The sequence below is a fragment of the Chenopodium quinoa genome, unplaced genomic scaffold, assembly GCF_001683475.1.
Source record: "Chenopodium quinoa cultivar QQ74 unplaced genomic scaffold, ASM168347v1, whole genome shotgun sequence".
NCBI lineage: Eukaryota > Viridiplantae > Streptophyta > Magnoliopsida > Caryophyllales > Amaranthaceae > Chenopodium > Chenopodium quinoa.
Window position 1 is genome coordinate 5,448,510 of NW_018745684.1, and position 14,539 is coordinate 5,463,048.

A 14,539-nucleotide genomic window follows, 5' to 3' on the forward strand; every position below is an offset into this window, starting at 1 on the left:
GCAGTTCTGTGCAGTCCAAAGATCAATAGCAGCAACGAAACACTGTTCAAAGAATCAACCAGTCAGTGGTAAACTGCCAAAGGAAAATGTAATGCAAAATGACATTTTCACAATGTAAGCCAAGGAGGCTTTACCAGTTACTGGTCAACACACCATTTTCACAATCAAAAGCAATAAAAACCAGAAGCATGTATCGAAATATTGTAAGGTCAATACAATAAAGTTTAGGGGCCAAATCATATCTCTCAAGCAGCTTGTTCAAAAGGATTACAAAGCATTTCACTAATAGCAAAACTTGATAAAACAAAAACAGCTGGTTTCAATTGCCTAACAGCTACTAACAGCAACTCCTCTTGTTTAAAGATCATGGACACTCAAACCTGCACAACGGATGAGGATAATAAGAAAACAAACCCAGATCACTTGCATTCAAAGAAACCGTTAAAGAAAAAGAATAGTTTGTTCATCTCCTATAGCCTTAATCACAAAATTTACCTAAAGCAACATAGTGTACTTTAAATAAAAGTTTATTCAATCAGCATATCACCTCGTCCTGTATAAAGTTTCCAACTTTCTACTAGGAAAATTCTAAACTAATGTACACACAACGTAAGGAGTATTAGTGACTTGCTTACATGACGAACAAAAAAAGACATAACCTACAATTCTAGGTATGACGGATTGGCATCACTCGAGCAATATTCAAGGCTACTGAATTTGTTGCCATTTAATACTAGGGCATGCCACTTTCCTCCCTCCCTCTCTATTGTCCACTCTTTAGAATCGAAAGGAGAAAATGCCAACAGGTAACAAGCATCAAATTGATAATATAAAAGTCTAACTCTCAATACTATACACAACAAAGCATGCGTGTTCTAAAAAGAATTCAATCAGCCACCAACAGCAAAGCAATCAGAAGTATGAAAGCTTTTGTGGCATATCTCAATCACAATGATTTAGAAAGCTCAAACAAATCTTATCCTCATACAGTCATTACTTGCAAATCATCGAATGAAATGCAAATACACAGCCAAAAAACAACCTAAAATGCAGAAACAAGTAAATGGAGGACAAGGGAAATCGACAAGGCACTAACCAGGGGGAAGAGACTGCTTCAGCTTGTCAGCCTTCTCGGAGTCGAAGACACAAAGAGTGTAAAGATACTTGGAGCAACGGACCTTGAACTTAACAACATCCTTGCTTTTCTTGATCTTCACAGATCGCGCATCTTTCCTTCTGGCAGTCAGAAGGAAATCCTTTATCTCATGAATTTGCTTCGGCTGCATTTCAACATAAACCCCAAAATTAGCCCTTATAAATAACCATTCCAACAAAATCAATAACCCAACCCATAAATTCACATTTCTTTACATAATGCATCACATTACAATACTAATTACCAATTTACCATCAACCACTAATATGAATATATGATTAGAAAACATCACAGCAAAAACCCCAAATAAACCCAACAAAAATATCACTTCTAAAATAACCTAGAAAGATTTGATCTTTTTCAATAGCTATAATATCAATATTAACGAATCAACCATATAAAACAGATGAATTTCAAATTAATCATACTTAGCATTTTGTAAAAATAAACTATAAATATGCTTGATTCAGAACAATTATTTCCACAGATTCCATATATCACCAACAAAAATTTCAAAAATAATTCAATCAGCAGCAAACTAAAACTTAACAGCAAAAATCAAAATCAAAACAATTAAATTACAGCAGAAAGTTTGGCAAAAATAAAATAAATGATAAATGCAGATTAAATCGAAGCAATAACATTGAATCAACAAAGAAAGCAATTCAATTGATAATTTAAGGAGAGAGAAAAAGAGAGAGAAAGAGTACCATGGTTGCAAGGCAGAGAGTAGGGAAATGCCGAAGATCCGCAGTCGAGTAGCTTAAACCCTAATTGAAGGGATGGAAAAGGGTTAATAAAACTCTCAACTTTCTATTGTTTGGGCTTTATCGGCTTTTTGGGCTTTCACTCTTGAGCTATTGTTGCCAAAATGAAAAATTAGGAAAGTTTAGGCTCTACTTGCATTTTTTTTTTTTTTGAAGAAAATTGCATTTTGGTCTCAATCTATTGAGTTTCTCCTTTGCACTTCAAATATTATCTTATTTTTCACCCTTTATATTACTTCATACTTCCTCTATCTTTACAAATCGCTATGTTGGAGTTTTTATCACATTTATATCATTTATATATATTTGATTACACATTAATGAAAATTATAAAAAGTTTTTTTTTTTTTTTTTTTTTTTTTTTTTTTTTTTTTGTTGTGAAAGTATAAATTGGGATAATTATAACAAGATTTCACATGATTATATTTTTGCTTACGTACAAATCACAAAAGGTGGTTAGAAGAGTTTGCGTGGATTGTGGAAAATCTTAAACATTGCGATAAAAAATGGAGGAAGAATATGATTGACCTCATACAATTGACCAGACATTATTGATTATTCAATTGAGTCTCGAAGTTGATTTGATTACACCTAGACCATATAAAAATGTTGATAGATATTTAGGATAAATATGATTGACTATAGAGTTGAAATAAGCTAGATTCAATTTGGAATGATTTAAACAAGTCATTGGCCATCTATACTCTTTGGTTTTTTGTTTTAACATGTTTAATTAAAGGGTTTTTTTTTTTTAAAATTTTTTTTAACCTGTATCATGCGAAGTGCATAATAATTATTCCTCAAAAAAAAAAGTGCATAATAATTAAAAGATATTTTTTTAACAAAATTAGTTTTGCTAATAATAAGTTTTCTCAAATTCATGTATAAATTCTGCTATAAACCAATCTAATATATATAAATAAAGTAGCCATTTTTGGAGAGTATTCAGAGCGCCACGTAAGAAATATACTTATTTCGACCAAGAAGAAGAAAGATTTGTATTTTATTTTTGAATTAAAAAATTATGTTGCCACCTCGATAAAAGTAACGAATTAAATTTGATATATCTAAAATTTTAATGCCACGTAGATTATAATCCACGAATTGAATTATTTTAATAAAAAAAAATAAAGTAAAAATATAGGAAAAGATAAATTTATTAATTCAATACTACGAGTATAACAAAATCCAAAAAATATACTAAAAAAATATTTAAATGATAAACGCTTATAATAAAGTTTGATACCTATCATTATAAGGTAAATTTTGATAGTATTTATGATAAGAAAAACAAATTGTTCGTTAATTATAGTTAAATTAAAATTTGTGATACCTACCATTATAAATTGACACATCATATGACACAAACAAAATAGCGCATCAATAAAAAAATCCCATCAAGCGAATTTTGTGTTAGTAATTTTGTGTTAATCTTTGGTCATCAATGGCCGGGTAATTTTAAGCTTAATTTTTAAAATCCTATGTTTAAATTAGTATTTCTAATTATTACTTACATTGTATTAATTTGGGATACTCAATGATTATATGTTTATGGTTTTATTTACTAAATATTTTTTTACATGCAGAACTAACACATCATACGACACAAATAAAATTTCGTATCAATACAAAACCCCATCAAGCGAATTTTGTGTTAGTAATTTTGTGTTTGTTTTAGGTCATTAATGTCCGGGTAATTTTTAAAATCTTATGTTTAAATTTATATTTGTAATTATTAGTTACATTGTATTTATTTAGGATACTTAACAATTATTTGTTTATGTAATGACATACGATTAGATGTTGTATACTTAATATATGGATGGCTTTGGTTATTTTTGGTGATGATGAAAAAATTCCAGTGCATAGATTTGATTTTATATCGCAACAATTTTTCATTTATTGGTAAATATATTGATTTATTTTATATAAATGTAAAGATTTAATTTATATCAATTTTGGTTTGGCTAACATTTCACGGTTCAATTTATCCATTGATATAGTAGGTTGGTTGTGGACGAGGTTGGTGATTCTATCGAAATAAAAGATATGGTAAAACAATGAATAATGATTTAGGATTTAAATTATTAAAATTTATCATTTCACATTAAAGATTTTATATAACGGAAAAAATATTTTGTAATTTTGTATGAAATTATTAAATACAATAAATCAAATAATTAAAAATCTTAGTTGAAATAACCGTGCATCGTACGGGCTTCCATCTAGTTCATATATAAACCAGTTTCAATTAGTTCAAACAAAATAAATTGACTTAGGTAAAGCCTTGAACAATTACGGTTGGAAAAATTATATTACAAATTAAGGGCCGATATTTTATACAGCAACTTTTGTGTGTAGCTGGCCACATCGTGTGGCCAGCTAACACACTAGTAACCCCCGACGGACCTAGTAACCCTTGATCAAGTATAATAAAAATAAAAACCAATTAAAGTAACCAAAATGTCAAATTTACTCAAATATCCAAACCATATTAAAATAACCAAATTATCATCAATTTTGTATCAATGTATTAAAAACCATATGACTAATTGTTTCAAAATCACCTCCCACTTAAAGGAAGCTACTTCCAATAACAACTAATGACGATATACAAATATGCCTCCAAATTTTAAAATCAGTTGTTCACAAAATTACCACCAAGAAAATAAAAATCACCTAGTTGCATCACGAGAGCGGGTGAGAGTAGATGTAGGAGGCTTAGTAGGACAATAATGTTGGACAAGTGTTGTCATATCCTTCAATGTTTTGTGCATAGCCATTTTTTCCTTCTTCCATGTTGCTTTTTCTATCTCATGATTTTCAGCAATTTCCTTGGCATATTTTAAGCTTTTGGCCGCCATTTTTTGGCTTTCTTCAAACTCAAGTCTCCAAGTATATGTACGCTAGCTGCACATAATCATCCAAGTTGAAACCATATGTATTAGAATTTACAAAACACATATGTCAAAATCTGACAACACAGAGACATTACTCAGCAGAGGCTACTAAAAAAGCAACAGTCAATTTTTTCTTCCACCCAAACCTCCCAACTGCCAAAGGTTCGAAAGAAGCAGGAAAAAAGAGGGGACGGGGGAAGATATGAAGAGGTGGCAGCCTAGGAGGTAGGGAAGGAATATAGACTTCCTGTTGTAAGTACACATTCAGCCTAAAATTCCAAGGTATCAACAACTGATGCAGTGAGTTGAACACTTGATTTAATGATATACTTGATTTAATGATATGCTCATCACATTCCAATTTCTATAACAATAAGCTAGAAACAAAGCACTGATAACAGGCTCAGATTATTTATTTGACAGATATTCATAATAAGATCGCAATGCACAATATCCAATCAGTTTGTTATAAAGTAAAACCCTGTGATACATTAAGTTTTTCTGCAGCTGAGCCTGATACCTAAATTATTCAAATCATAAAACAGGCGCCAAAGGACTTATTTGCCAGCATACAAAGTAATACAAATAAAGACCCTTAATAAGATTACAGATGAGAACAGTCACCAACACTTGAAACCAGATTCGGAATATAGAGAGTATTATCAAACATTTTCAGTGAATTTGAGATTGCTTTAACTTTAAGAAGATTAAAATTGTATATCATGGATCACAAATCGTGGACTCAAATCCTAAGTCTGTCAAAGAGACATCTTGAGTATCAAATGCCTGTAAGTTGTACTATCCAATCCATATGCTATTATTTGTTTTTTCGGACAGGAAAGACCATTTCCTTGAAGCTGCTATGTTAACATCAAGACTTATCTACTTAACATCTGCTCTTGAGTACTGTGTCAACCTTACAAATGAAATCAACGAGCATATCTACAACAATAAGAACCTGGCTAAGAAAGCTGATGGACTCTTTAACCACGCCCCTGAATCTATCATCATCAAACCAACCAAACTTTGTGAGCCGGCACAACAGTTGAATGAGAGATTGTATCACAAAGTTCTGTAATTCCGGCCCTCTTGTAGCCAAATAGTTTATCAAGTAATTCCCTTGCACACAAATAAAAAAATAATGTATTAAAGGGAAAGAATGACTGGATTACCAATGTGCATGCACGGATAATGCAGGCTATGCAACAAGTATTCATGTCAAGAACAAATGAAGCATAATGTATTAATTTTTCCCCCGTTTTTGCACCTTGTGCAACTAATTGAAAAGCTTTGTAGAATCATGCAAGATAAATCCAAATGAATAACCCAAGTATAAGCAATTATATAGCCTCTATCTAGTATCTAGACATTGTACGTCAAACTCGACCACAAGTGAATTGTGAGCTTGATGAGTTGGCTTGTTTGCTTCACTATAACTTTCATACTTTGATGAATCTAACCAAAACATTCTATTCCCTATTTCTTTCCTGATCTTTTCTAAAGCTTTCGTAAATACAAACCCTACCCCCCGGCCCTCCCCCTTAAATAAAGGAAATGCCAAAGGTTGCAAAAAGTCTTGTTTTGCTGTAGTAATTGATTTATATAAAATATAGTATTTGGCGTTTTGATTAGGTTGAAAAACACAACATAAATAAAATATTAGGAGTTCAGTGTCCGGAAAAGGTATAGCAGTTGATTCTTTATGTGGTAAGAGTGGTAGCGAACTAGCGGTATTGTTTGGATGGTATTTATCACACGTTAAATATATTAGCATTTTAAAGATGTATCTCCACTCCCTCGTTAATTACTTGTCTAAGGGCAATTAAGAGAGTAAAACTTAACCAAGTAATTAGTGTTTGATCAATTGAAGCTAAGTAAATTTTTAAACAAATTTGATAACTTTTACTTTCTTTAGAATTGGATTATTAAAAAATAACCGAAAGGTTGAATTATTATTAGTGAATGACACAAAGACTGAATTATTAGAATTAATTATTCCTTTAGAATTCAATACCTATTTTTTTGGCTAATTAAACACTCACTACCAACAACTATTTTGACAACTAACTTTTATTATCTAATTGACAACTATCCGCTACACTGATAGCTATCAAATACTCAAAATCTAAAAGATAAATATTAACAAAGAAATAACGTTTTAATTTATAGTGCTCTTATATGTTTCACATATTTATTACATGATTGGAGCATGATTAAATATAGATGTATGTCAAGTGAAATCAAAACATTTGATATCTTGTTACAAAGTTATTCTTTTGCCGACATAAAATCTTTGGCATATAAAGTTGAGGAGTTAATGGATAAATAAATATTCCATCGATCTCATGGTTTGTGTTTCTATGAAAAGGTGCAAATACCTTCAAACAATAAAAGCTAAAACACAAAGCAGCCAAATCATATAGATGGTTTGCAAAAACACACAAATGTAAGTGATTGATGGCAAAAAAAAAAAAAAAAAAAAAAAAAGGGATCTCATGTTTTCTATTAGTATGATCTGATTAACAATGTAACTTCGTTCTTCATAAACTCAAGAAGAAAATAATTGAATTTAGCTAGATATACATTATTATATGTGATATACATGACACATTTTGGGATCATGTGTGAAATAGTACATGAATGTTCTTATATAATTCATGTTTGAAGATATATAGCTAGACTTCAATATAATGTAATAGAGAAAAGAAGAAACAAACTAGTTCAATCCAAAGAAATAAAGGCAATAACTAATTATAAACCACCTTCAAACAATGAGGCACAGTATAATTGAAGTAGCATAAATAGAGAGAAATGGTTGTAGAAGTATGCCAAAAGCCCTAGGATGGATTTTGAGGTGATGGAGCAAGGTTAGGTTTCCACGCTGAAGCCCAAACAACCGTTTCATCTCTCCATTTTAAGTGTATTCCCACTTCATGATCTCGTTGTGGCAAAGCTAGACTCCAACTAGTGTTATATCGTCTTAACAATGCTTGAACATCACCTAGAATTTCGTCGTTGAAATGAAAGGGGCAAAATGCTTCTTTGAGCCTCTTAGTCCATTGACTAGCATTATCTGGCCTCCAATATTCCTCTTCGATTTCACCATCATCAAAAGCTAGGGAGTTAACAATATTTCTTGACCTATTTCTCTCTAGCTTGAGCCTTTCATTGCTAATTGGAAGAAAGCTTTCCTCTAGCATCTCAAAGTATAGCCTATGGAATCTTAAGCACTCTTCAAAGCACTTACCAAAGTCACTTCTTGTGGATGTAAGATCAACTTCTTCCTCTACAATAGTCACAACACGAGGCTTGGTGGATCGAATCATGTCAATTACATCTGTTCTTTTCTCCACACGAACTCTTTGCAGAGCTTGAATACAATTTACAACAACCACCTCACCCTCTTGTAAACCCAAATCTTCTTTTTTGATCTCTCCAAGGTGATCCAATCCACCAATCACATGAAAGTTGAAGGGAACACCCATTAACCTAGCAAACTTCTCCATCTTTTTGGTAATCTCCTTGATTATGATTGTTTCTAAGCTAGTAGATACAACTAGTGTGAGCCTTAGATGTGGAGTTTCATCATTTCTTGTGGCTAAAGCCTCAAGCAACATAGGCCATTGGGTGCAAAGGGTGTTGCTTAAGTCGATTATATGCAAATTGCTCTCCCCATCTAAGGCTTCCAATATTGCACCATTTGAAGCAACATGACCAAAAGTTGTCCATGGACTCACTTCTTGGAACTTCAACATAAGCTTCACATATGTATCGAAGCAATAGTTCTTTTCTTCAATGATTTTTAGGGTGTTATAGAGTTGAAGTCCCGAGTTGTTGGCTTTGGCAAAAAGGGCTTTTAAGAAGTAATATGCTAATCTTTGATCACAATCTCCATACGCGGAAGCAACCTCATTTAACACCCATAGAATTTGTTGGCACTTACTAGGGTTTTTCTGAGATATCGTTTTTGCACACTCATGGAGTAGTGTTAAGACCCATCCTACACATGAATTATTAGTAGATCGCGGTACATAACTACTTGACTCTCCATAGCTTTTCAAGGGCTTTTTAATGGTTTGGTTGTTCATCAACCATTTTCCAGGAAGTTGTAGTGGAAACGATGTACTTCTTTTGGGTAGAAGAGAGTCACTATGAGGCATCTTAACAATTTTAGCTTATGCCCTTTTCAGAGAATGTGAAGAATAGTTTCTAAATAAAGAATCATTGGTTTTAAAAAGGCCTACATTTATAGTATATGATGATATTTTTTTTTCCTATTAATGTATATGATTTAACAGCATTATCCTAGTTGCATGGAATTTTCTTTTTCTATTCAAATTAAATTCAGATTGCATGGTTTACAATTTGTACGTTAATAAGTATATATGCATGTGTTTTCCTATAAAGTGCATATAGTATATGCATGTATTTACTACTCCCTTTGTCCTTTATAAACTTAGAAACTTTATTATTTGATCACAAATTTTCATTATTTCATAAGAAATAATACAGTCACGTGAAATCTTGTTAGATTTGTTTCAGTATACTCCGTAACTTTTTAAAGTAAGTTGTATGTGTACAAAATTGAAAATATTAATTACATTTTAAATCGTGTTTTTGGAGACTTGTAACATGAAAAGTCAAATGTTGCATGAGATGAGGGACTAGGGAGTATATATTATCTTGAAGTATACAGCTAAGCTAGTTATAAATTGAATGTTATTAATCAATAGATGTTATTATGTATATTTTTTTTTTTTTTGAGGAAAAATGTTATTATGTATATATTGTAGTGAACTGCTGTAATACATACTTCAAATTTATAACTAAGATGATTTGTAGAGGAATTTGCTAAAATTATTATATCAATGAAATGATGACTTACTGATTTCAATATGTAATTGGAGTAGTTTACAACAGCAATTGTACCAAACATTAGATCGTATAAATTACTCATTACCTTTAAGAAAACAAAATTTAAAAATGTCAAGGTTGGCAAATTATTCAACCAAATTATGTCATGTATGTTGTGATATAATGCTTATCAACGATTTCTGCCATTCTTTTGTTCCCCTATTATGAATAGTTAAGGTTGGTTCGATCTAATTAATTATTTGGTATAAATACCTTTTGAGAGATATTATATGGAATCTTTTTAATCATTCATATTTGTAACTATTTTCACTTTTTCTGAGTTTTAACATGTTACAATTATTAATGAAAGTTGTTTGACTTGAGTAAACATTGAGAAGAACACTAGTTGTTTGGATATACTTTTTTAAAGATTCTTTTAATCATGTTTGTTAAAAAGTTATAATATTTAAATTCTCGGTTACCCTGAATTCTACTCAAACTTGACCAATAATATCTTTAATTGGAGTGTACTTATTATAATATCTTTAAAAAAACTAAAATGTAAAAATGCATATTAAATTAGAAAATAACACCTGCAAAAAAACCCCATTTTGATTATAACACCAAAACATTTCGAAATTTTATTATAACACCACTTAAAATCCCAAAATTTTGATTTCACCACCCACTAACGGATTTTTGGATGGAAACCGTTAGTGAGACCCACTAGGAACACGTGTCAGTTATTTATAAAAATAAAAATAAAAATTAATAAAAATTAAAATTAAAATTAAAAAAAGAAAAACCCCTAAACTCTAACCCAGCCACCAGCCCCACCACCGCCGACCGTCACTACACTGCCGGAGACCCCAACTGTCGTCGGATTCCCTTCCTTCACCGGCGAAACCACCGGCCGTCACCCCCACCAACATCAGCCCCCCGTAAATCCCCTTCCCCCTTCCTTATCCCCGAAAAATCACCCCCACCCACCACAACCCTCCGCGAAAACGCCTGCAATTGACGGTTTCCTGAGCAGCGAAATCGCCGAAACTTCACCAACGAAACTCCCTGGATTCTGCAGGATTTCAGCCGGTTTCTTGAGCCACGAAATCTTCCAGACAACTACCTGCGAATTGACGGAGAACCACCTGCAAATCTGCTGAATTTCGCAGCGATTTCAGCCGGTTTTTACGCAGCAACACCACCGGAATCTGCTGAGGTTGGGTTCTTGGTGAGGCTAGGGGAGGGGGTCGGTTTCTGGCGGGAGGAGAAAGAGGGTGGTTTCAGGTGAGGGGCTAGGTTAAGGTGGCGCTGGCGGTAGGGCTGGGCTGGGGCTGGTTTCGCCGGATTATGCGAGGGCAGGTGATGCCGACGGCTGGGCAGGTGGTGCCGGTGGCCGGTGGTGGGGCTGGCTGGGTAAGGGGGTTAGGTTTATTTTTTTTTTTTAATTTATCTTTTTTTTTTAAAACCAATACACAGCTGACACGTGTACATGGCAGGCCCCACTAACGGTTTCCATCCAAAAGTCCGTTAGTGGGTGGTGAAACCAAAATTTTGGGATTTTTGTAGGAGTTATAATAAAATTTCAAAATGTTTTGGTGTTATAATCAAAATCGGGTTTTTTTGCAGGTGTTATTTTCTAATTTGGCCTTTTAAATCCTATAAAATCGCACTTGATAATATATTTTTTTTCCTTACAGATAGATTAAAGACATGGTAAAAGATTTTTAGTTTTGATCACGTTTATAGTAAACGAGTACAATTCCAAATAAAAGAGAGTAATAACTAATCCGTAATAAGTGATGATCAAATAACTCATTTATTTGTTGTGCCACATGTAACCATTGAACTTTGGATGGGTGAGGAGTTGAGGAAGCAGCCATCTACATAACGATAGCACCACATTAAGGTCATTAACAATACATACAACCTTCTTCGCCCCCGAAAATTAAATCAAGGCAATTACGTGCTCCACACAATGCGTATATATAGCGATAACGGTTAAAATAAATTAAACTTAATTTTTGTAACCTCATATATTAAAAAATTTTAGCTTTCGAATTGATTAATAATCAAGTGTTACGAGCATTTAGTAAGGGGTTGTTCTAGCTTAACCAGTTGTTGGTTTTAGATTAAAGCCATAGAATACAACAACGCTTGTTATAAAGCTTTCCCCACTAAGCATTGAAAATAGTTATATACACCCGAGTCCATGGTACCAAAGGGTATTTTTTGCTCATTTAATCATTAAATGAGCAAAATCCTTGGGTGCACCGTGCACCCAAATGTATATAACAATCTAGTAGGATATGTCCAAACTCGAATATGAACCATTCGAAATTTAATAGGCTTTATATTACGGGGCACGACATCATAATATTAGCAAATTGCGCCAACTTAAGTACAACTTGTACTAATTAGTAATTACAGATATCTATTGGGCTTCAAACAGGACAAACACTGTTATTCATCCTGTAGGCAAATCAAGAAAACCGACCGAATTAGACCCCAACTTAGCTAGCTAAATGAAAAGGGATAAATATAAAAACTATTTGAGTAAATCATATCAATAGAATTATTAAACATTTTAATTAAATAATTGATTAATTGCCAAAATGTCAAAAGAAAGAAGCAATTGTATTATGCTTCATTTGAGCATAACTCCTATTAATATGATTACAAAATATATAAAAACATTATACTTTCTAGATAATCACATGCCATGTCTCAAATATATAAGTTAAGCAGAAAAACACAAAATATTTACGTGTGGCATGATATAACATGTCTCCACTACCAATAACACATATTTTCACTCTAGTCATTTATCAAGTGGATGTGTACTTTTGGTAATTCTTATGATCCTTTTAATATCATAAGAAAGTGACAATCTAGTTGTATTTCCTACTCATTTCTTAATCATCCCATTGTACCCTTTACAATTCAAAAAGAAAAACAAAGTGAAGATCTTTCTTAACCTTTTCTTGGTTTGTAATATTTGTACATGTTCAAATCTCTACCACGAGTATTAGTTTTGAATATATATTTTGAATCATTGGGTTTTAATGATGAAATAGAGGAAATAATATTTTTGATGTTGGTCGTTGGTTTATCCGACCACCACATAAGCCCACCACCTATCAAGTGCAACATCCGGCTACCACCCATCAAGCCGCTCAAGTAATATTGAGTTGTGAAGGTGGTGGCAGTCATGTGGCAGTCATATATACTTGATTTTATTTCTATACTTTATGATGAAGAAATTGAAAAAAAAAAAAAAATAGTATAACTCAATTATCAAAGTCATTTGTGTGTGATAAATTGGTAATATTGGTTGGTAAATACTAAATAAAAGAGACTTTAATTGAATTTGAATGGCACCCTCTCCATCATTTTCAATCTCAAACATAGACAAGAAGTACTAACGAAGATGATGATCGATAATGAAATTGCTATCATTGTAATATATAGGACCCTTTATAAGTCTTGCGCAAGCCCTTTTTCCTTTCTCTTCCTCACCAACTTGTGTTCATTTTTTGTTGGGAAAACTACATACTCAGGGGTCTCGAGTTAACCCTAAATTAAAGGTGTTCCTCTATAATATTTGTACCATATATCTAATACGTAGTACGAAGTACTTTGTCCGAGTATATTGGAAAATTCCAAAATAACCAAGATTTATCAAAATGTCTCGTAAAGTAACTTTATTGTAATGACATTACGAATTATAATTCTATTAATTGACTATGGTTAGACATTGATGTGATTAGTTTGAAAACAACTATACTATTAACGTTCGATCCAGTAAAAGCTACTTAATAGATACCCAAACGCTAGTGTTGATAAATTCACCTATTATTTACTAATATTAAGGTTATTTTGGGAAAAATTTGACACTACAATTAGAAGTGTTTAAAGCTGACCCAATTTGAAACCAACATGAACAATACCTGATTCAGATTTCAATTTATATGGACATGATAATTTAGCATGACTCAAATTTGAAATATACGTGACTTGACCTTACCTTATTGAATCCGACCCAAATACTCGAATTGACACTTATCTTAGCACAAAGCAATTATATGAAAGTCAGTTTTAGTCTTTTAGAAGAACACTTTAAGTTGAAGATCACCTTATACGGAGTATAAATTTTATTTTTACTCCCTTTGTTCTATATTAATTGACACAGATAAAATGGACACACTTGCGAACGCACTATTTTGACCTTAAATATGAATATTTAACCATTAGTAAAAATTGTATATGTAACACCCTAAGAATCATCACAAAACCCAAAAACAATAATTAGATTTAGGGTAGATTTAATTAAAATAAGAAAAAACAACATAAATCTTTCGTTAAAATAAAAAACTGCCCGAAAACCATATTTAGAGGCTGAATTTGGCCATGAAAGGGTGGTGCTCACTACCTTAGGTAGTGAGTTTTGTTTAGAATATTGTTTACACACGAGAAACACTATTTTTTTTGTAAAAATCGGACGAGTTAGAATTTAAACGTGATTACATCGAAATTAAGAAAATTACGAACGGAGAATACGCAACACGCAACCACCTGGCCGCCGCTGCCACGCTGCCTGGTGGCTGCTGCCACCGGCGAAGGTTGGTGGTGGTGGCCGGCGTGTGTGGTGGTGGTGTGTGGTGGTTAAACAATAAATAATTAAATTAATTAAGTAAAGGGAAAGGGGAAAATTAGGGGGAAAATAAAATAAGAGGAGAGAGAGAATTTACCTTCGGGTGAACTCCACCCTAGGCACATAAGAGGTATTTATACCCTCTCTCTTAATCCTCCTACTTACTTCCCTTAATAATCCCTTTCCTAATCAAATTAGGATTTGACTT

At 32.6% G+C, this 14,539-nt stretch overlaps 1 protein-coding gene and 1 long non-coding RNA gene across 2 annotated transcripts; both read right to left on the bottom strand.

Annotated features, from left to right (window-relative positions):
- Nucleotides 1–155: 155 nt before the first annotated feature.
- On the bottom strand, nt 156–2,017 carry LOC110717896. Its single transcript, XR_002510818.1, has 3 exons — nt 1,867–2,017; nt 1,097–1,280; nt 156–380 (listed from the first exon to the last, which is right to left on the bottom strand). It is a non-coding gene; the product is annotated as an uncharacterized LOC110717896 (long non-coding RNA).
- Nucleotides 2,018–7,434: 5,417 nt separating this feature from the next.
- On the bottom strand, nt 7,435–9,195 carry LOC110717890 (protein SHORT-ROOT-like). The gene has a single exon (XM_021896674.1). It carries the CDS (start codon nt 8,981–8,983, stop codon nt 7,661–7,663), a length of 1,323 nt encoding a protein of 440 aa, XP_021752366.1. The 5' UTR covers nt 8,984–9,195; the 3' UTR covers nt 7,435–7,660.
- Nucleotides 9,196–14,539: the final 5,344 nt, after the last annotated feature.

Excerpts from the sequence above, each read along its gene's own strand:
- LOC110717890 (XM_021896674.1), bottom strand. The coding sequence starts at position 8,983 with ATGCCTCATAGTGACTCTCTTCTACCCAAAAGAAGTACATCGTTTCCA.